Source organism: Vanderwaltozyma polyspora, genomic scaffold (genome assembly GCF_000150035.1).
Source record: "Vanderwaltozyma polyspora DSM 70294 KpolScaffold495 genomic scaffold, whole genome shotgun sequence".
Classification (NCBI taxonomy): domain Eukaryota; kingdom Fungi; phylum Ascomycota; class Saccharomycetes; order Saccharomycetales; family Saccharomycetaceae; genus Vanderwaltozyma; species Vanderwaltozyma polyspora.
The window spans coordinates 32,418-55,048 of NW_001834636.1; the positions used below are offsets into that span (position 1 = coordinate 32,418).

Below are 22,631 nucleotides of genomic sequence, written 5' to 3' on the forward strand. Positions count from 1 at the left end.
ATATATATATTCGTTGGGTGGGGGACGAGGAGGGTCTCCTGATGTGTGATAATTTTAATAATCACCCAAGAGTGACACCAAATGGTTGTTGTGGTATAACAATACAGGATGGATTGGGTTGAGCATGTTATATCATTTTTGCTTTTGGATCTTTTGAGCCAATGCCTCTAATCTTTTCACAGGTGCATAACCTTCTAACAGACCGAGGAAGTACCATTCAATTGCATGGTCGATTGGGACACGGTAATAAATCAATTTTGGTCTCAACAACACTAAACTCTCGATTATATGAGTGAAAAACGCCAAAACTGTAATGATAAATAACAATCTATCGTTATCTAACGTTTTCTTGATAATTGATGGCAATGGAAGAAAATATAATAAGGGACGATACAGATAACACAACGGTGGTAACATTACACCACCAATGATCGCATATTCCAATAAATTGGTAGGGTAGACTGTTTCAGTAACTTGAATCTCCGACAGACCTCTAGCCTTGGCTGCGATCTTGATCATCTCATTAATACGCTCATCAAATTCATTAACCTCGTTTAAAGGTGGCTCAAACGCAATGATCTTATCGACATCAGACTCTAACTCAACGTGATGGAAACGTATAGTAAAAGATTTCAAATCGAAATCGCTCAATCGAGCCCTCAGAACCTTATCAGTAATGCTAACCTTACCATAATAACATAACAAATCTTCGATAGCAAACTTACGTTCCCTACTAAATTTAGCAATCTTAGATTGAACAACACTGCTTGACATGGCAATTAATCCTGATTTATCCCTTCTTTTTTCAACTTATCTCTAAGCTAACTTACATAAATTGACCAACTTCATCGTCTAGAATATCAGTCGACCAACAAACCAACAACAACCAATCCAATTAAACATCCTTTTATATAGACTAATCCTTTCGAAACTGTATTTCGAAATCATGGATATCCCATAAGGAAAGAAAGGTTCGAGAACTTAAAGGATTGGGGGGAGAAAAAAAAAAAGGTTTGGCCGTAAACTGAAAAGGTTTTGATTAAAGTTAAGTTACTTTTAAGAGATAAGTTAGTTTAAGTTTGGTTATGTTGGTTTCATTCTTGGTTAATAGTGTATGGGAAGTAATACTTGATACAGTTTTTAGTTGGAATCAAGTGTTTATTTCAGTAATACTGATACTTTTTAAGTTGTCTGGATTAAAGACAGGTTAAAAAATAGAAATAAAAAGAAGATAAATCCAAGAGAGGACTCAAGTTTTGAGGGGAAAGGTACTTGAATTGATTTGGTAATTGTTGGTGTAAGTTATTTTGATTTTGCTGTTGTGACTGTTGTTTATTAATCTGGTTTATAGATTATAGTCCCTTTTTTTGATCTTATTTTTCGAAGCAAATAATGGGTGCTGAAGAACATCATACTAGTCGTACTAGCAGTAATGGTAGTGGGTCCCATAAGTCCCATAATCACCATCGACACCACAGTCGCCGTGCTTTATCAGATGGGTCAAGGATAGGTAACTATCAGATTGTCAAGACCTTAGGTGAAGGTTCATTTGGTAAAGTTAAGTTGGCGTTTCATGTGACTACTGGTCAGAAAGTAGCTTTGAAGATTATTAATAGGAAGGTTTTGTCTAAAAGTGATATGCAAGGTAGAATAGAAAGAGAAATTGCATATCTTAGATTGCTGAGACATCCTCATATCATTAGACTATACGATGTGATCAAATCCAAAGACGAGATCATTATGATTATCGAGTATGCTCACCATGAGTTATTTGATTATATTGTTCAAAGGGATAAGATGAGTGAAAATGAAGCTCGTAAATTCTTTCAACAAATCATCAGTGCAGTAGACTATTGTCATAGACATATGATTGTTCACAGAGATTTAAAACCTGAAAATTTGTTATTAGATGAGCATTACAATGTGAAGATTACGGATTTCGGTTTATCTAACATTATGACTGATGGTAATTTCTTAAAGACTTCTTGTGGTTCTCCAAATTATGCTGCCCCCGAAGTTATTAGCGGTAAACTTTATGCAGGTCCTGAAGTTGACGTTTGGTCTTGTGGTGTTATCCTGTACGTCATGTTATGTCGTCGTCTGCCTTTTGATGACGAGAGCATTCCAATTCTATTCAAGAATATCAGTAATGGTATTTATACATTGCCAAATTTCTTATCAGATGGAGCAGCTAGTTTGATTAAAAAAATGTTGATTGTAAACCCAATTAACAGAATTAGCATTAGTGAAATTATGCAAGATGAATGGTTCAAAGTAGATTTGCCTACCTATTTGTTATCTCATGAAACCGCTAAACAAGAGGATGAGCCAAAGAAAGAGTGTAAGATTGACAATGACGAACCTATTGACGATGAAGCAGTAACAATTTTATCTCAAACTATGAATTACGAAAAGGAAGAAATTCATGAGGCTCTTAAATCTAAATCAACTGATAATCCAAGTCATAACGAAATTAAAGAGGCGTATTTGTTGATCAAAGAAAACCAAAACTTGATAAGAGATTTACAATGTGATAAGACCAAGAGTAATGAATTGGATACATTTTTGGCACAATCGCCACCTTCATTTCAAATGATGAATAAGAAAGAAAAACTGGAGAAATCTAATAATCCACTAGGTTATCCTGATTCTCAAAGACCGATCTATATTAGTTCTTCCAAACATCGGTTCATCAAAGAAGATGACAATCAGCAAAGGACCTATTTACCTAGAACATTTTCTGATGAGGAAAATACTCCTGACTCTACGGTTGCAATTCTTCCAACTTCATTGCCTCAAATCCATAGAGCAAATGTCATATCACAAGGATTGGTATCGCCATCAAATGCCCCAAGTGCACCTTCTAAAAAATCAAGAACCAAGTGGCATTTTGGTATAAGATCAAGATCGTATCCATTGGATGTAATGAGTGAAATCTATGCTGCATTACAAACATTAGGAGCAGAATGGGCAAAACCTTCGGAAGAAGAATTGTGGACTATTAAGGTGAGATGGAAGTATGACTGTTGTTCTGTGACTAATTTGGAACATGTGCCTGATGTAATGAAGATGATTGTCCAACTTTTCCAAATAGAAACTAATAACTATTTGGTAGATTTTAAATTTGATGGTTGGGAATACAGTGATGGATCTCTTCTACAACACAGCACTATTTCCGATGAAGAAATGGGAGCCTATTCGGCATACCCATTTTTACGTCTAGCGACAAGGTTGATTATGGAACTTGCCGTAAACAGCAGAGGCTGAATAGTTCTGGACCAAAGTGGTTGGCCACACAGTTTTATTTCTCAAAATACAGCCATGTCAGTAATACAAAGATAATTTTACAAACATGAATTTAAAAATATAAAAGAATCAAAAAAAAAAAAACGTTTTCTGTTTACTCCCTCTATTATACGTTGTATTCTATTCCTGTCGTTTTTCTCTGTCTTCAATGTTATATATATATATTCGTTTGATTATGTTCCGTTGTTACCTTTATTCGTGTTTTTTTACTCCCCCCATTGATATCATTTTTGGATTTGGTTATTGATTTTTCCTGGTATTGAAGAATCATACATCTCACCTAAAAAACAAATTAAAAAAAATTAAACTAAAAAATGCTATCAAACAAATATGTAATTCTATGTAAATGCATGCAAGCATGCATATCTCCAGTTATATTTATAAGACAATGCTATTCTGTTGGATCAAACGCTCCTCTTCTTTATTTCGTAACTACATCTAATAAAATCGCTTGTAATCCAAATTCAGTCCCAGTTCATCGAACAATTTTCCAGTTTCCATACCACCCACCCATTAACTCACTCACTACCAACAAACACACATTCAAGAACACTAAACAATCTCCATCCTGTCCAAAACTCATGTCACAACTTTCAATTCAGATGTCTGTCGTCTGTCATCTGTATTGAATCCCATCTTGCCTTCTCCTACATACGTAATTTCTAGTTATATTACCCAATACGGAAAAACATCAATAAATACGCAAAAGATGCTAAAAGGTGAAATTTATCAAGAAATTTCACCTTTTAGCAAAGAACGTCTCAATTGAAGTAAAGATGTTTTAAGTTGAAGTTGATGGGTGAAGTATATGATCTTTTAATTAAAGTTTTTGATATTCGTTATTGGTTTTTAGTATTTGTGAATTACCGTTCGGAATTGAATGGTATATAAGGATTTGGGTAATATATTTTTCAATAATTTTGAAAATTTTTAGTTGTCGATTCTATAGGGAAGACAGGACTAAGGGTATTGAAGTTACAAGAGGTTGATTGTTTCACTAAGATATACTGTTAGGATTTGAAGTTCAGTAGTTCCGAGGTCAAGGTAGTTTATGTGTTTTTGATACAAGTAAATTAGGAAAAATATTTAATTTTGAATTTTGAATTTTTTTTCGATTTTTTTTTTACTACTTCCTAAGGAGATATTTATAGAAAGAGAGTGCCAATTCATCAAAATTAAGCCAGTTTACCATAGAACCAAATATACCAGGGTGCATTTAAGATAAGAAGAATAATTGTTATTACGATATGAAATCTGTGCCGATCAAACGTGAAGTTAGAGAGGTTGATATTCCCTCCCCTACAGTGAGTAGATCTCCTTCATTTAGTTATAGTCAAAGAGCAGACCTACAAACTGAAAGGGTAATGACTTTCCCACAATTAGACTCTAGTGATGAGACTCTATCGAACGTTACAAAATTGTTAAATAGGTCTCGTAAAATTGCGGTGCTCACTGGTGCTGGTATTTCATGTAATGCTGGTATTCCTGATTTTAGATCATCTAATGGGTTATACGATTTAGTTAAGAATCAATTTCCTGAATTGACCATAAGGTCAGGCCAAGAAATGTTTGATATTTCTTTGTTTAGAGATGAGCTTAAGATTTCAGTCTTTGCTACATTTATGGAAAAGTTATATTCAAGTGTTCAAATGGCTAAACCTACAAAGACACACAGATTCATTGCACATTTGAAAAATAGAAATAAACTGTTACGTTGTTACACTCAAAATATCGATGGTCTTGAAGAAACTCTAGGTCTAATCATGTCAAGAGATGATGAAAATAGAAGATCAAATGGATTTTCTTCAATTTGGAAAAATTTAAACGTTGTTCAACTTCATGGGGATTTAAACACCTTAGCTTGCACAAAATGTTTTACAATATTTGAATGGAATCGATTTCGTGCAAGATCATTTAGAAGAGGTGAACTGCCATGTTGTCCAAGTTGTGAAGAAAAAAATTTTAAGAGATTACAAGAAGGTAAAAGATCTATAGATTCAGTGGGATTTTTAAGACCTAATATTGTACTTTATGGTGAGAATCACCCAACGGGGGAGTTTATTGCACAAGGATTAAGTCATGATATTGCAAAGGGTAAGCCTGATTTTTTAATTATTATGGGCACAAGTTTAAAAGTTGATGGTGTTAAGAAACTCGTTAAACACATGAGCAAGCAAGTTCATGAACGTGGAGGTGTGGTTATTTTGATTAACAAAACAATACTCGCGGATTCTGCATGGGCAGGGACAATAGATTATCAGATTTGCAGTGACTGTGATTCATGGGTTTCATATTTAGAGAAAGAAATACCAGATTTTTTCAAAACACAAGAACAAATAGATAAATTAAGACAGCTAAAAAGAGAAGCAAGTGAATTAAGAAAACAAAAGAAATTGCTGGAACAACAACACTCTTTATCAAGTATAATGAAAACTCCACCAACAACACCGACTGGTAAAGATGATCACACTTTAACTCTTTTAGATGAAGATATGAACCAAATTAAAAGAAAATTAATAAATGAAGATGATCAAATATCTAATAAAAAATTCAAAACATCTTCTTCATGAAAAAAATATGAACTACAGCATTATAATAATTTCTAATTCTAATCAATTGCATCTTCATTATCATCATTCTCATTGACACCTATTCTCATCGTCGTCAGCCATTTTATATATTAATTACCGTTATCGAATTTACCCTCACTCCTCTCCGTTTCTTTACCTACGCTTCAGGCAAATAAAGAAAAAAAAGATTGAAATTTTACATTCTTGAAGAAATGAGATGATTTTTCGAAATTAAATACACTTTAAAGCAAATAAGAATACCTGAATGTAAAGGATTATCGATTGAATTCATCACTTGAAAGAGGTGAAATATTGATAATACGCCGATTAGTAAGGTATCCTTTTGTTTCCAAGGGATTCTGCATGTTCTGCATTGAGATATACAGTACAAATCATTTACTATTTACATAATTCATTTTTATTATTATATAATAATAATATTACAAGTAATTAATTAATTGACTAGTTCGTTAGTTAAAAATTTAATTATTCGACTCATAAGAGGAGTTGCTGTTTATCATCTAGTAATTTGTAGTTGTATAGTGTGTCTTTAGATTTCTAATAGTTATGATACTCTGAGAAAAAATATGAATAGAGATCAATTTGAAAAATTTAGAGATAGACAAATACGAAAAAAGTATGATTTGGTTCATATGGTGCCACATTTAGGTATACCTGAACTATCTGGAGTATACTTAAAGAATTTTTATAATTCTTGTAAAAGGTATGAAGTTGTGTTGCCAACAAATATAACTGCATCAAAATGAAAAATTTTGCGGTAGGGGTGTATCTTTCAATTTCCCATATTAATGTCAATATGGAAATGTTAGTGAAGGTGAAATAAAATTCAATGTTTTAAATGCCAGTAAAAATTCAAGTTTTAAATATTCTATTAATAAGAAAACAGAACAAGATCAAATTAATAAAATTGAAAATATCCAAAACACATTTATAGCTGAATGGCCGAATAAAAATGCTAAAAATAAGGATAATGGAAGTAATTATAACAATAATAATTCGAAAGAAAGAAAGAAAAAGCGTAAACAAAATTCTTTATCAAACATGTTAAATAAAAAAAATATAGAGAAACAAAAAAAATCAAACTCAAGCTCATCACTAAGTTTAGAAAGTTTTATGCAGAGTTAATATTCATTAATTTACAAAATGTCTAATTTTTGGATCTATACTATCTATATAAATCGATTATACTTAATAACAATATGTGTTTTTAGTCAAGTTCCAAATACCTACTTCAGGTTCCTTTATAAGTCTTTTACTAAGTGTGAGAGCTATTTGACATCTTTATATTTTATTTTTTTTTGTTTAGTTTGTCACACACAGTTTATAATTAAAATTAAATAAGGCGACAGTAAATGAAATGGAACCAATCGGATTAAGGAAAAGACACAGTTCTTTATTATATTTTTCTCTTAATAAGACTTATTAATCTTAATACTTATCATTTTAGTCTACGTAGTCAGACAGCAACTAAGCTAGTCATATCCATTGACAGTTTAGAAATTTTTCAATGACCACATGCTCATATTGACAAAATATTGACAAAATATCGTTCTCATTGTTATTCTTGGTATTATTTATTATGGTTGATGTTTCTTAAAAAATAGAATTAATAGCATAGCTAATCTATTTTTTTAAGTTCAAATAATGTTATAATTTGAGTTATCTGTATAATAATATCAATGCTAATAAATTCATTCATTTTCTATTAATTATTATTGTATTTGATATGAAACTTTTGGGTTATATGCATTTCTTACTTTTTAATTTAATTATCATTATAATTTTTTATTCATTAATTAGAAATCAATTCATTTGACATTTTTTTCTTGAAGGCTCTTGATCATTTTTCGTAATTCTTCCACCTTTTCTTTTAACATTTTATTCTCAATGGCTAATTTGTCATAATCTTTAGCTTTAAATTCTAAGTCTTTGATGTACTTTTCCTTTCTTTGTCTAAATGCCTTCTGTGCGTTTCTATTCTGAGCTGCTCTTTTAGTATTCCTTAAAGGCTTTCCAGATTTCCCAATTAATTCACCTTTCTCATTTACTGACTCTCCATCATTATGTGCCATCAGATCTTGTCCAAAACTTGGATTGTGTTGATGTTGTTGATAATGCTGCATTGCTTGGAATTTTAATTGAGAGGTCATTTGTTGTTGCTGAGGTGTTACCATCATTTCTTGCTGAGATTGAGCTATCAATTCTTGCTGAGATTGAGCTATCAATTCTTGCTGAGATTGAGCTATCATTTCTTGCTGAGATTGAGCTATCATTTCTTGTTGTGGGACGGGTTGAAAATGTGGTTGAAGTGGTTGGTAATAATTTACCTGATGCAAAGGTTGTGAACCACGATAATAATATGGTGCTGGCATCGCAATGTTTGGTCTATGAGGAAGAGGTTGTACCTGTTGCTGGGGTTGGTTAACTACTTTATCTGGCAACTGAATCATTTGACCTGAAGAAGAGTAACCTGAGTTAATTTTTGCGTTATTGGCACTACTATTTTGACCTTGATGTAGAATCGCGTCATTATTTGAGACGTTGACAATATTGGCACTCTTGGCTTCTGAATTATTTTTATTAAGAATATTAAAATTATGAGATTTACCAATGACTGGAGTGGATGTAGTAGTTGAAGATGCACTAGCTGATGTATTTGGATGCATATTGGCCGGACCTGCAGTACTTAAATATGGCAATGCTGTATAACTACTGGTATTGTAAATAATGCCAGTGGTATTATTAGATTCATTAGATATATAATTATTACTTGAATTACTGGTATTCAAATTGATGCTAGTATTAGTTCTTTGAACATTAGTATTACTAATAGTATTACTGTTAGTATTATTATTATGATTATCAGTATTATTATTAGTAGTATTGGTATTAGTATTATTAGTATTATTAGTAGTAGTGTTAATATGGGTGCTATCAGTATTACCATTAGCGTTGGCATTAATACTATTGTCCATGACAGTATTATTGTTGTTAGTATTAATATTTATTGTATGTGTATCAGAGATATTATGACTATTATTATTATTATTATTATAATTATTAGTAGTAGTAGTAGTATTACTATTAGTATTGTTACTTATAGGTGACGGTGAGGACATCTTTGGCAAAGGATAAAATTGTGATCTTATTGACGTCACTGAATTTGAAGGATATACAACATTTCCCATTGAATCATTAGTTGTATTATTGTTGATATTATTTTCAGTAGTATTATTATTAGTTTCGTTATTGTTTTGATCTGCTGTCATTTCATGATCTTTAATTGTGACGAACCATATGAAGTATAAACAATTACCTATATATTTACAGAAGATTCTTCGGTAAGTTTCAGGTTCATTCGTTAATCAAACTTTCTAAATGTATATCTATGGAGTAAACTATAATATAAATTTTAATATTAATATTAATATTAATATTAATATTAGATTTTTAAAATATAATTAAAACTATGACTACGATTTGATATTTAATATAGATGATAGATTAAATTGATTCGAATTGTATTAAGCTAAATTAAATCAGAATGAAATAAAATAATTTAAAAATAATAACAGTAGAAGTAATAAAAATTAAAAAGAACTATATAGAATTATTCCAAAAAAATAATAATATATAATTCTTTTTTCCAAAATTTAAAATGCTAGTCAAAGTATAAACTTTATTCAATTGACTTAGTAAGTTTTTAAAGTTTTATGATTAAGAATTATACTAAATAATATATACTAATAACGAAAGATAAGAAAATATATAATTCTGATAGAAAAAACGATTTAAATTTTATGTAAACAATTTAAAGAGGAACGAATAGAAAAGTTATAGGAAACTGTAAAGAAATTATGTCTCATTAGTAGTATGAGAATTTACCAAAACCTAATTTCTTTTTAAACAGAGGTACTTTTCCATTTAAGATAATTATTGAATTTTACCTCTATCTCTAAGTGAAAACAAAAAAGTAAGCATGTATGGAGGGTATAAGATACTTGTACCAATAATAGCATTAGTACAAGCAGTGCTGCTACAAGACGTACTATTACGTTCAAATCAATTAACGAATTTACTTAAGATATCAGAATTGTTGTAAATTAAACTTGTCAAATAGGCAGTAGATTAAAATCAATTATAATTAACATCAATTAACATCATTTCGAATGGGAAATCCTACATATACATATATAATTAAGAAGGACCAGTGAGTATGGGTACATGTTGTATTATTGCAAAGGTAAAGACAGAGAAACTTGCTAAGGACTTATCATTGTAACAAATGTTTTATCTATGTTACTCAGATGTTTAACACTGTTTGGCGAGAAGAGATCTAGGGAAGTCAAGTAGTAAAGTAATAATAGTAATAAAATTAAAATTAATATAATTTGCAGTACTAATTATTCGTAGTTAAAAGCTAAATCGAATGTATCCAAATAAAGAAGAAATTCTATCGATAATGAAAATGCTTCTGGTAGTCAAGAACAAGAAAGTTTGGGGACCCAATTGGGGAAGAGAATAAGAAACAACGTTACGGCTAGTTTTAGCTTGTTTAAAAATTTTATGAACTATTTGTATTAGTTAGTATTATACCAATCTTTCTAGCTACTATTACTGTTTTACTATTAAGAAATGATTTTATAAGACTGACTGACTGTCTGTCTGTCTGTGCGTCTGTCTATCTCTTGGTCTTTCACTATCACAACTCTTACAGAAAATAAAAAAAATATATAACAACAATAAGAGCAATAATAATAGTAATGGTAATAATTAATGTAATTGTAAAATGCAAAAACCTGATAAAAATGGACGCATGAATAACTGTCATTTATACGCTACTTAAAGAACTATAAATTCGGATAGAGGTATATGATTAATTAATCAAGTGTTCTGGAATTAACCTGTGGAATATGCTGACTACACCGCAATTCACTTTCAAGTTAACACAGTTGACCAAAAACTTCTTATTTACTTTAATTTTTCATTTCATTGTAGTTTAATGTCTTACCATTGCACTGAAAATTTAAGTCAGAAGAGAAAGAGAAAGAGAGAGACTATCTAGAGAAAGAAGTCTTTATAATATTCTTAAACATAGTGTACCACACAAATGAATACATATACAGGGAGAGAAGGGAGAAAGAGATAGATGGAAAGACCATCGAGACAGGCAATACGATAAGTTTCACTTCAATGATGATTACAGAAAGGTTGAAGAGATGGGTTTATGTTTGGGGTTTTTTTTTCTTTCTCCTAAGAAAATAACGATAATTGCATTTTTAGATAGAAGCCTTCTAGAGAAATATTACAATTTTGAACTCAACAAAACAATTATCATTAAACAGTTTGGTTAAAATTAAGTTAAAAGCCCAAATACACAATTTCTCAGAAAAAATCAGCTAACTTGGAGTGAAGAAGGACACTAGAAGAAAGAATAAACAAGAGTAACAAACACAAGAGCAACAAACAAAGACCACAACAATTTAGAATTGTAAATACATAGATTGAAAAAACCTTGTCCTGTAGTATCTCACAACAACATAGATAATATCATTGAGAAACCAAGTTAAAATTATAAAAAAAAAAAATCGATGAAATGAAATAACATTAGTACTGTGAACTGTAGCGGTACTACTCAGAGATACATACATATACTAAAAAAACTAATTAATAATTACTGTTCTTGCTATTTTATTTATTATTCGACCTAGAGAAAACCTCTAAGCAAGAAACTGTAATGGGAAATTTTACAGTAATGGAGGGAATCATTTTTAATCGGGAGTTAAATCGCAACTGATCAATTAGAATAAAATTTCAGCTAAAGAAGTAGTCAGAGTGTCAAACTATCATTTGTAGGAAGGAATCCTTTTGTCTAATGATATCTTGTTTGAACTGAACTGAAATTTTAAAAAAAAAAAATTAAAGAAAAAAAAAAAGGTAGTTTGGGTACTAAATAAATCTAGAGTTAACGAACCTAACTACAACCTAGTAAACTTAAGCACGCCTCTTTAACCCAACTTCATAGACTAAATAAATAATAACGTATATCTCTCTCTTTCTTCCCACTTTATCTTGAAGCATTTCATGTTAATGATGTCTATGTCTCTCTTTAGCTATTCAATTAAACATTTTAGTAATTTAATTTCTTGTTATTAAGGTAAGGTAAAAAAGAAACAGAAATTTTTTTACTTCCAATAATGGCAAAGTAGAAAGGTCAAATTCTACAATAACTTTAACGAACGAGTCTCAACTAGTTTTAAAAATCTGGTAAGGAAAATTGCCTAATTCTTTTCTCTGTAAAAATGCTATTTTAGTACTTGCATTTGTTAAAAGTGGTCAAAAATGTAGTGCAAGTTTTCAAAATTGTGATTGGTAAATTTTCTTCATAGAGGATGTAAGAAGGATTCTATAGAAGCTACCCATTACCAGTAGTGAGATTAATTGAGTTTATCAATTTTTGTTATAAGATTTTTCTAATTTACAAATGATTAAGCTAAGATAAAAAAAAAATTCATTTGGCAAGAGATTTTACTGAACTGTTGTTATCAGGTTATAGTAAATTCTAAATCGGATTCTAATTATGCTTGTCAGTCTGTTCTTGTCAACTGTTTTTGATAATTGTATTAGTAAAATAACATAGCAAATTAAAATTAAATTTGTAAATATGTATTATACTTGTTAAGGAACTTACGAACAACATTAATTATAATCGATGTTTTTCTCAAACTAAAAGAAATTGAACAAGGTTATATCCTGAAGAAAATTCTGTAGGATGAACTCAAACTGTAAAGCAGTTATTTTAAACATGTATGGGCTATTTTTTGATTTCTTTCTGAACTCTTGACCGCTTCCTCTATTGAATTCAACGTAAGTTAGATTAATTCAAGTCTGAATTTAATTAAATTAAATTAAATTAAATTAAACCAAGTTAAATTTTATAATGAATGCATGTAAGCGACAAGTTTGAAAAAAATGATTGACAATTTTTCTGTTATTGCAAATTTACGTTGGCACGCCCCTCCCTCAATACATGCATCGGTAAGAGGTTGTTGTTACTTCAACTTTATTATGCAATTCAGAATATCTTTAGTACAAACTTAAGAAATGTGATTTGTATGAATGTCTTCAATGAAAAAGCTTTGATGTAATTTTTAACATGTTACTAGACATATGTTTAAGACATTAATATACACTGCAAATAGTTTTCTTAGCACAAGAAATCTAGTTATCAGTACATGTTTGTTCTAGGAGTTAGGAATTGGGAAAATTTCAATTTTAAAATTAATGTTTTACAACTTGTTATTTTTCCTTATAAGAATTATATTAATTAAGTTTGGGTTATTCTTGCATCACTATGAATAATTAGAAAATATTTATATTGGATTCCGTTACTACGCCTCTCCTTGTAATTCTTAATACAAATTAAAACTGTTTTTTTGAACTCTGTCTGGTACCTACCGATAAGTTTTATTGAAATGGCCATCAGAAGTTGTTGTTGTTGTTGTCGTCGCCGTCGATCTGACATTGAATAGGAAAAATTCGAGTGACTCAATCACATCTGTTCCAGTCAATTGAGCCCAATAGATTTTTGGTAAATTGAATTTTTTTTATTCCTGCTTGTTCTCAACCTAAAATGTAGTACTATCAACGTAGAAACAATATTGATTTTATAGAGGTTATTTATGTCCCACATCCCAGTTAATTAGAACAAAACTGAGGAGTCTCCCGAAATTTCACCGAGCAGAGTGAAACGAAACGCTAAAATTTCAACGTTACCTAGATGAACTGTCGTAGAAAACCTAAAGATTCCACTAATTTATACCGTCAATTTAGAATAATTAAATAAAGCATTACGATTAAAACAATTTGCTGCGAAAGAATACCTAAAACAATAGGTATAAAGTTAGGGATGATACAGCCCGCCTGCAGCAAATAGTATTCGCACATTAATGAGAGTTGTAGAAGAGTGAAACCCTCGGGGGGATTAAAAGCCATCGTTAGATTGCAGAAATATTCTATGAACATTACATTCATGCATGCCTATAATTGTGAGAGAACTGAAAGATAAACATTTATTGTATATTTGCCTGATAACATTATGCAGAAGAATCACTCCATACAGATACATTTTTAAGTAGGAAGCGAAGTTTATGTGCTGTTATCCGGGATTATGTGTGTCAAAATACCATTTGTCAAAAGAATTGTGATTGAATACATGTCCCAAAATAAGCTAGCAATGAAAATAAAACTATCGATATATTGGGTTAAACTAAATTGGAAAAAAAATAGAATTGAAGGAAACTAATTACATTCAGCTAAACAAATAGATACTTCATGCAATAAGGTGTGGTAACACGGTATGGAGAGAACCATAGGATGTTTTATAAAGATTGATATTGACTTCTACAGTATCGCTCTGATTAACCGCATGGGATGCCATTGTGTAATTGCGAAGAGATACCGACAGATCTCTATGGCTTGTCACATCGATCGATCGAGCTGTTCCTTCGAAATCAGAAGAATCTGTAGAAAAGGAAATAAAGTATGAATTAGATAGATATTTGATGGTTCGTTTGCCCTTTCTAACATTATTCGCTCTCCTATGACGCACCAATAAAGCATACTTTTTACCAATTCCTAAAGTTGTCATCACGTCGTCGGATGTCTCCTTGAATAGGCTATGTATGGCAAAACCTCTTAGAGTGATAACCTTTTAAGAAACATCCACCTCCCCCCTCCCTCCCTCTATGGTATCTCTAACATTAATTAGTGTCAGCAATGCAAGAAATTTAAGCATAGGGAATACATACTTCCGGAGAGGCCAATCTATTCATAAAAGCAGTATGCCTGCATGCTTGATTCTTATTAACCATAATCCTTCAAAATTAACTTCTACAATTCATTTTCCAGACCTCAAACTGAGCCCTCCCAGGGTTTTCCCTAGAATTTACTAACTTTTGAATTGTTTCTTTTATTCAGTGATACACGATCAAGGCAAGACTGTAGTGCTCATTAACTGTGTTTGGGGTGTGAAGATATTGACACCCGTGAAAAATTTTATTAGTATTACTATTACATCAAGAAGAACAAGGTCTAGAAAATCAGGTTCTATATTAGGTCATTTTTAATTCCCATTTTGTATGTAGTTAATGTATTATTTATTCTTTATATTACGAATAATTTAAAAATCTTGTTAAATTTCACCATATTCCGGTATTTTAAATGAAAAAATCACAGTTACGAACGCTTTTTAGTAAGATATTAGTAACCTCTAGCAGCAAATAGTGGTTTATTTCTATCAACCTGAGACAGCTTAAAAAAAGCTTACCATCATCACATATCATACGTTGCCTGTCGCGCCCAATCAATCAATGATCCTAAAACCCCATCGAATTCCGCAGAAGATTACAAATAGGCATCCACAGTTGCTTTCTTTTTCTTCCTCTAAATGTTCTCAATGTTCTGATGTTTTCTGCCCTCTCTCCTCTATTTACTGACCTCTGAATTTTTATGTTTAAATTTTAGTTAAAATATTTTTTTTCTCTTCTTCTAATCTTATTACTGGAAATTCTCAAGGCCAATTACGTACTGCATATAAACTTATAATGGCAAACAGAAATAGTATCTTTCTCTCTGCGCTATGTGTTCATCTTATAACCACGTTAGGTCAATAAATGAGCCTTGCATTTCTCTTACCCTTCCAATTAAGCTAAGGAAAATTTCTATTGTATTTCGGCTTTCTTTAAGATCCAGTGTATTAATCTCTGGATCATTAAAAAAAAAATACCAAAGTCCCTATGTCATTGAGTGAGTAAACACTAGGCACTTCCACTTAGAAAACAACAAGACAATCAGTCAAACAATCAAACAAACAATCAAACAAACAAGAAAACAAGTAGAGAAGCAAACACAGCTCATCTTGTGGCCCTCCCAGATCTTACCGGCCCTCAGATTCTGTCTTCCGCATATCCTCTTCTTTTCTCTTCTCTTCTCTCTGGTCCAATCTTGTGCTTTTTCTGGATCCCAACCTCATATCCAAGATGAAAAAGGAAAAAATACACTGACGACTTCAATTCGTTTCTTTTTGTTCTTTGCCGCCAGTCTCTCTGAGAAGTAGACGCATAACTCCGAACGTTCGATATGCATCGAACCAACACTCTCGAGCATCCCTCGCCAAAGAAAAAGTTGCAGGGTCCCCTGCTAATCCCAAAACAAGAAACGTATTTTCCTTGCAACATCTGAAAATGTAGAGAACTGGCAGACCGTCCCGCATAACTTACTTTCAAGTTCAGAAATTTTTGTTGTTTCTTTTTCTTTGGAAAAACAAGAAATAGAGAGAAAGAGAGAGAGTCGGAGAAAAAGTATTCCAAAAAAGTTTTTTTTCTTTTTTTATCCTTTTCTGTATTGTACTTTTCGCTCTCGGCTGTTAACCGTTTTCCTTTTTCCGGATGTTGGTTGTTATTTTTTATCTTATTTTTTTTTCCTTTTTCCTCAAAAATTTGTCCGTCTCTCTTTTGTTTTTCCCACATGCAAAAAATAAAGACGTATTTGCATTGCAGTAAAATGACAGTAATAAAGTTATTACCTTAGTTGTATGTGATATATATTTTGCAACAATACTAAGAGTACCACTGCTAATAGAAGTATTATATCCTTTCCATCAAACAAAACCTTGACAAACGAGTTAAGAAGTTACAATACAAGACGATACAGAAATCGGGAAAAGGTGATGTTATCTGTCCTCTTGTGGTAATAAGTACATCTTTAACTTAATTGGTACACAGCATTCCTTTATTTCTATTGGATTGCTAGAAAATCGATAATGTGGTCACTATTTGTATTCTCCTATTAAGGACAACGTATTGAAAGGGATAGATAACATATTTAGATTGGGATTGGGTTGAAATCTTAAGAAAAATTTAAAATTAAATTAAAATAAATTAAATTAAATTAGATTTTAGACGTTTCAGGCCACTGCAGTTTTCCCATAATTTTTTAATAAAGGAAGGGATATATAGAAGAAGATGTGGTTTACTGTTAACTTTGTACAAGGGATCATGTTAATTTACGTAGGGGCTTTGCCTATCTTAACTCTTGTACTCTCACTCCCTCTGCCTAGTTTGCCCAGTATTGATTCTATGTTGTCATTGTTTTTTTTCTCTCAAAGCTTCATTCCAATGAGACAATTCAAGTCTACCTGTGTACGTCCCTCTCTGGTACTCACTTGAGTTTGGTAAAGTTTTCTCAACAGAAAATGCTAGAGTCAGTACGATTCGTTAGAATTGGGTTGGTCAAGCAAGAAAGAAAATGAAAAGAAAAAGCACATACATACAAACGCACACTTTAGTAGCCTGTGTCCACTTGTCTACTTACATATCTCTTAAATGGAAAATGATGTTGTTAAGGTTCTTGTCTGTCAGTAGCTAGAAATTTTATCCCCTTGGGTTGTTCCTCCCCAGTGAAAGCTTGTGCTCTCTTCTAGATATTAACTGGGTCTTTTGGAAATTTAACGGTTGTAAGACTATCGAGAACATAGATAAAAAAGCAGAAAAAGGTCTCTACTTAGCTAAAATAAAGTGAGACAAAAAAAAAATAAACTAATAATCTTTTTTTTTTACCAAGTTTAATACCTTCCTTGCTCCAGTATTTCTCTCATCATTGGCAAATTTGAACCAAATAAGATATCTACCTAATTCACCTACTGACTACATTCAATGAGTTTTAGGTTCAAAAGTTTAATCCATATTTTCTTAAAAGAAAATTTTTCAATGTGTACTCCATATGTTTCAAGTACATTCAAGATCTTAATAACTACCTGTTAAAGAGAATTTTGCCTTGAGAAACTAAAAAAAGCAAAAAAATAAAAAATGTTTTATCTTTTCACAATTGATTCGAGCATTATTCAGTGGAATTTTGTTCATCTTCATTCTACTTGTTCTTGTCTTGACTACAAATTTTTTACAATAAGTAAATCTTGATTGAGCTTTGATTTTGACCATTTCTACTACATTTATAATACGTTTTGTATAGAATCTTAAAAGAAATAAATATAAAAATATACATATGCTATACCTACATTACTTTCCTTCTAATTGTATGATGTTAGCAACTAGTCTTCTTATACATGTCTCCCTTCTTTCATGCTAGGTTTTATACAAGACGGAAAATGAAGTGGACCAAGTCATCTGTTGTCATTTGTTAATGATATTGGCTTATATTTTGCATTTATTGTTAGCTTTGTAGTAAGATTTCGCAGAAAATAATGTCTGACATTTCCTATACGCAATACTTTTTCATGCTTATACTGCTGGATCTGTAATTTTGTCTCGATTTTTCTTTTAAAAACTTGGGAAGACTAATATCAAAAATCATTTCTGTCGTCGTTGCTAGTGTAGTTAGTTATTTGGTGTAATTAGGTCACAAACATCATACCAAATTGATTTGAAATAATGTATTAAAAATAAAAAATTAAAAATAAAAAAGGTTAAATTGAATTTTTAGTAATACTTCTTGTTTTGGAATCCTCTGTATTTCATTAAACAATAATGGTACTATTATTAATTTCTGGTTTAAAAGTGGGTACTTTACATTACTTTCTTTTTATTTTTTGATCTATTTCATTTTACTTATACTTTAATTAGCATGGCCACTGCCTCACTGAGAAGTTTAATGCACACATGTATTGCCAATCATCTTAGTGTCCAGTCCTTCCAAGAACTGTTTTGTTGCCTTGCAATTCTTATAACCCCTCGTTGTCTATTAAATATTGATCCTGTGATCGTGTCTGGCACCATCGCAAAGTGTTGCTTTGGCTGATATCCTCTTGGGACAGGCTGTCCGTTACTTGAATCAATAAATGTATTATCACTACCACCTATTTGTTCCACGTTTGACGCTGTCATCATCGTCATGTCAATACCATTTGTGGCTATAAAATTTGTATTACTAGGATCAGTTACGTCAAAATTGTTGATTTCTTTGTCTGGACTAGTACAATTGAAGTCAATCTCTTCATTGACAAAGTTAAAAGTCACCACACCATTACTATCAAGCTGCATACCTTTAAACAATTCCCAATCCTCTTCATCATGGAAATAATCCCAATATGCCTGATTACTACTTAATGTATCACCATTACCATTAGTACCATTAGTATTCTTCGGGTGATTACTTGTATTACCATTTACACCACTATTGTTAATACCCACATTATTACCATCAACATTATTATCAACATTTAAATTGCTATTTTGGCCATTATCACCACCTATCTCCTCCTCCGTTAAGGGAAATTCGTCTCTATTCCATTCGTAATACAGGCAATGGAAACTTTCATCAAAATGTTGAAATTGGTAATACGAGTCTCTGTAAGAATTCATCTATTCCAATTTCTGTTTAACAAGCCTGATTTTGCCTAAGCCAAATAATAAACAATAGAAAACCGAAAGAAAATAGGATATAACGTAAAATCTAATTCAATCGAATGCAATAGGACGCCTCAAGTCGTCATATAACGGTACACCTACTTCCTAAAGCAACGTATCATGATTACGATCTCATCTCATTAGTAATAACAATTCTTAAATGGATTAAAAAAGTACAGTGAAACTTAATTTAACTTAAGAGTGATTCCATTCACAAAACAGAAAATTAAAAAAAAAAAAAAACATTCAAAATATGTTTTTATCCAAGACGAACAAGACTATTCTTATACAACTGTTCGATACTAATTCTAATTATAACCTTCAGTTTTTTGCATCCCAATTAGTTAAATGTCGTTATGTTATAACAATCTTGTAATAGAATATTAATTTAAGTAAATTACGATTATAATTCTATTTTGTTCAATATCTAATTGGGGAAAGCGATCCATGCAACCGTTTCTTCTGATTAAACACCCTAAAACTGTATATTACATCTTAAACCTTCTACAGGACATTGGCCTTGAATAAGATAAGATGGTATAGTATTATTCCGGATTGATCTTTTAATAATGATGCAATTATAATTTCCTAATTATTAATGACATCTTGTCCTTACCTTTCTTCCTTTCGATTTGATAGTGAACCAGAAACCTTCTTTTTCTTCACCTTAAAAAAATAAAAAAAAGGCAGAATGTAGATATAAATTGGTTGGAATTCCGTGTTGAATGATACTCATATGATCTAAGTCATGGAAAGTGGTCGTTTCCATATATCAAAAAATCATAACAAATTACGGGCGTGTGGCGTAGTTGGTAGCGCGCTCCCTTAGCATGGGAGAGGTCTTCGGTTCGACTCCGGACTCGTCCATAAAGTTATAATTTTTTTGGTTTTCAAATATTGCATCTGCAGAAATTCTATTCTTTTTGTCAATAATCCCCCATCACCATCATTTTTGAATATTTATAGAAATTTAAGCATAAACTTATACATACTAACTACATAAAATTCAATAAAGGTACTGATTATATAATATTTATTTAAGCTAGGACTGGGTTGTCAAAGAAGTTTATCTTAGAAGGTATAGATATATATATATATATATATCTATATATTGGTTGAATATACCTGATACTGTGTGAGACTACTGGCTGGTGTTACGAATATACTCTAAATCTAGATATCGAAATAGAATTCGAATTCGAATTCGAAGTATTGAAAAAGATTGATACCTTTATTGTATTGGAAACAATTACTTTTAAGAATACAAGTTAATTATTTGGAATAAATATCTTTTTGTTTGGTTTATTTGTCTCTTATTAATGATAAATATGAAAATATGAATTCAAATTACGTACGGCAAGCAGCGAGTCAAATTAATAGATACCATAATCATCAACATAATGGTACTACTCATCAATTTCTACAGTTATTAAATGAAACTATTTTAACCCCTTTTGGTGACATCTGTAAGGCTAATATCATAACAAGTGGTTACTATTCATTGGTTTATCAATCAAAATTATTAGTTAACAACCATTCAAGCAACTTTCCAATACTTTTTATATCTTGCCTAGGTAGGAATGATACCTATTATTTCAAGGATTTTTTAGAACAAATAGAAACAATTGTAATACCTACTAATGACGACAATAAACCAGTTCAATTGTTCCATCATTTTTTAAATCAAAATACATTCCTCAATGGATTGATAATGATTACATTTGTTGCATCATTCATTTGTTTTGGTAGTTGGATGATATATCTAATTTTACTGCTATTACCAGTAACAAATCATAACAGTAAACGTAAGTTGGTTCATGTTTACATTTTAGCATCATGTATATTCGAATCTGGAATCAATGGTGTTGCAATAAAATACGTTTATAAACCAGAATATCTTGAAAATTATGAAGACCCTGCTTACTTCGAAAGAAAAATAATCAGTTCTAGAACATTTAAAGTATTTGAATTATTAGTCAACTTCTTATGTTGCATTAATTGGATTAACATAATATATTATATGCATCATAACTCTAAGAGAATAGTAACAAAAATTATTCCATTTCCTGAGTGTATTAGAAACAACAGAAATAGATTCATTGTTTTAGGAGGCTTATTATTGACATTAGTAGATGAATTATTCTATACTTTACTTTTAACAGATGTCTCATTTCTATATGTTTCTATATCTTACAAAATAATAGAAGGGTTCAGTTATATTCTTTTTTCTTCATTAGTTGTTGCATATATTTGGCATGATTTTGGCTATACTCTTAGACCAAATCATGTCCAAGATAAAAATAGGAAGTTAACCTTTGGTGAAGTAACAAAGATACTTTGGAGGTCATATCATTCTACTGTACCTCTGATAATATACAATGCGATAGTAATTTTATTACTATTCTGTGTATTCTTCTTTTTTGTTGCTAATAAGTTCAACAAATTTTCTTGGAGGTATGGTATTCTAAGATTTTTAAAGCTGCTAGTTACTATAAATACATGGGGGTTGATAGGAGTCTTCGAAAGAAGAGCTAGTATTCTGGGCAAAGAAACTGTTTTAGGTAGAAAAATTGATAACACTGATAGATTTTTTGTTGATCCAGCTTTAGATTATTTAACAGGAAATGAAAAATCATTTGATGAAGAAACTGGGAATTTAGATTCTGGGAATGAGTTGAATACCATGAACAGCTCGACTTTTATTGGTGATGAAAGATTATTGGATCAATCAAGAAAGTCATCCTCAGTACGTCAATTATCTTTCCCAAAAAATATTTGGTCTTCATCAATGAAGTCTATGAAGAAAAAAAAACTATATAATACTTTCAAAAATTCTTCAGACTCTGCTGGAATACCTTTTAGTCAGATTAATTCTAGTTCAAAAGAGTATTCATCTAATTCTGGTGGTAGGAATGGTTCAGAGAATCGACTACCTAAGACTAAAAGAAATTTAAGCAGTTTAAAGAATATTGTTGCAAAGACTAGTGATACTTATAGGTCCAATACTTCATTAACACGTCAACGTTCCCAAGATTCGAATTTAGAGATGCAATCTGGTGGACACTTTTATTACAACCATGAGACTTATGAAGAAGATGATGAGAACTCTAGTGTTGAAACTGAGTTAACGAGAAATGTACTATTCAATCATGAAATTTAATACTTTTTAATATGCATAATATATATAGATATATGAACACATTGTTACGGATATGTGATTAATTTAATATAATTTGGGGTTCTCTTTGGGTTAGAATAATCAGAATCTTTCTATTCAACTTATACTATAGTTCTCATATGTGCTGTTGAT

The 22,631-nt window shown here is 31.0% G+C and overlaps 7 protein-coding genes and 1 non-coding gene across 8 annotated transcripts; 5 read left to right on the top strand and 3 right to left on the bottom strand.

The window, feature by feature from the left end:
* Nucleotides 1-132: 132 nt before the first annotated feature.
* Kpol_495p13 (uncharacterized protein) lies at nucleotides 133-774 on the bottom strand (the record flags this gene model as incomplete). Its single annotated transcript, XM_001643823.1, has 1 exon — nucleotides 133-774. The coding sequence occupies one exon, from the start codon at nucleotides 772-774 to the stop codon at nucleotides 133-135; it is 642 nt and encodes a 213-aa protein (XP_001643873.1).
* Nucleotides 775-1,392: 618 nt separating this feature from the next.
* On the top strand, nucleotides 1,393-3,267 carry Kpol_495p14 (uncharacterized protein; the record flags this gene model as incomplete). Its single annotated transcript, XM_001643824.1, has 1 exon — nucleotides 1,393-3,267. The coding sequence occupies one exon, from the start codon at nucleotides 1,393-1,395 to the stop codon at nucleotides 3,265-3,267; it is 1,875 nt and encodes a 624-aa protein (XP_001643874.1).
* Nucleotides 3,268-4,553: 1,286 nt separating this feature from the next.
* Nucleotides 4,554-5,876, top strand: HST3 (NAD-dependent histone deacetylase HST3; the record flags this gene model as incomplete). Its single annotated transcript, XM_001643825.1, has 1 exon — nucleotides 4,554-5,876. One exon carries the CDS (start codon nucleotides 4,554-4,556, stop codon nucleotides 5,874-5,876), a length of 1,323 nt encoding a protein of 440 aa, XP_001643875.1.
* Nucleotides 5,877-6,463: 587 nt separating this feature from the next.
* Nucleotides 6,464-6,643, top strand: SNM1 (Snm1p; the record flags this gene model as incomplete). Its single annotated transcript, XM_001643826.1, has 1 exon — nucleotides 6,464-6,643. One exon carries the CDS (start codon nucleotides 6,464-6,466, stop codon nucleotides 6,641-6,643), a length of 180 nt encoding a protein of 59 aa, XP_001643876.1.
* A 1,062-nt stretch (nucleotides 6,644-7,705) lies between these two features.
* On the bottom strand, nucleotides 7,706-9,166 carry CIN5 (Cin5p; the record flags this gene model as incomplete). The annotated part of the gene is made up of 1 exon (XM_001643827.1): nucleotides 7,706-9,166. One exon carries the CDS (start codon nucleotides 9,164-9,166, stop codon nucleotides 7,706-7,708), a length of 1,461 nt encoding a protein of 486 aa, XP_001643877.1.
* Nucleotides 9,167-18,586: 9,420 nt separating this feature from the next.
* SWM1 (Swm1p) lies at nucleotides 18,587-19,276 on the bottom strand (the record flags this gene model as incomplete). The annotated part of the gene is made up of 1 exon (XM_001643828.1): nucleotides 18,587-19,276. The coding sequence occupies one exon, from the start codon at nucleotides 19,274-19,276 to the stop codon at nucleotides 18,587-18,589; it is 690 nt and encodes a 229-aa protein (XP_001643878.1).
* Nucleotides 19,277-20,115: 839 nt separating this feature from the next.
* On the top strand, nucleotides 20,116-20,188 carry Kpol_495trna1. The gene has a single exon. It is a non-coding gene; the product is annotated as a tRNA-Ala (tRNA).
* A 469-nt stretch (nucleotides 20,189-20,657) lies between these two features.
* On the top strand, nucleotides 20,658-22,481 carry DFG16 (Dfg16p; the record flags this gene model as incomplete). The annotated part of the gene is made up of 1 exon (XM_001643829.1): nucleotides 20,658-22,481. One exon carries the CDS (start codon nucleotides 20,658-20,660, stop codon nucleotides 22,479-22,481), a length of 1,824 nt encoding a protein of 607 aa, XP_001643879.1.
* Nucleotides 22,482-22,631: the final 150 nt, after the last annotated feature.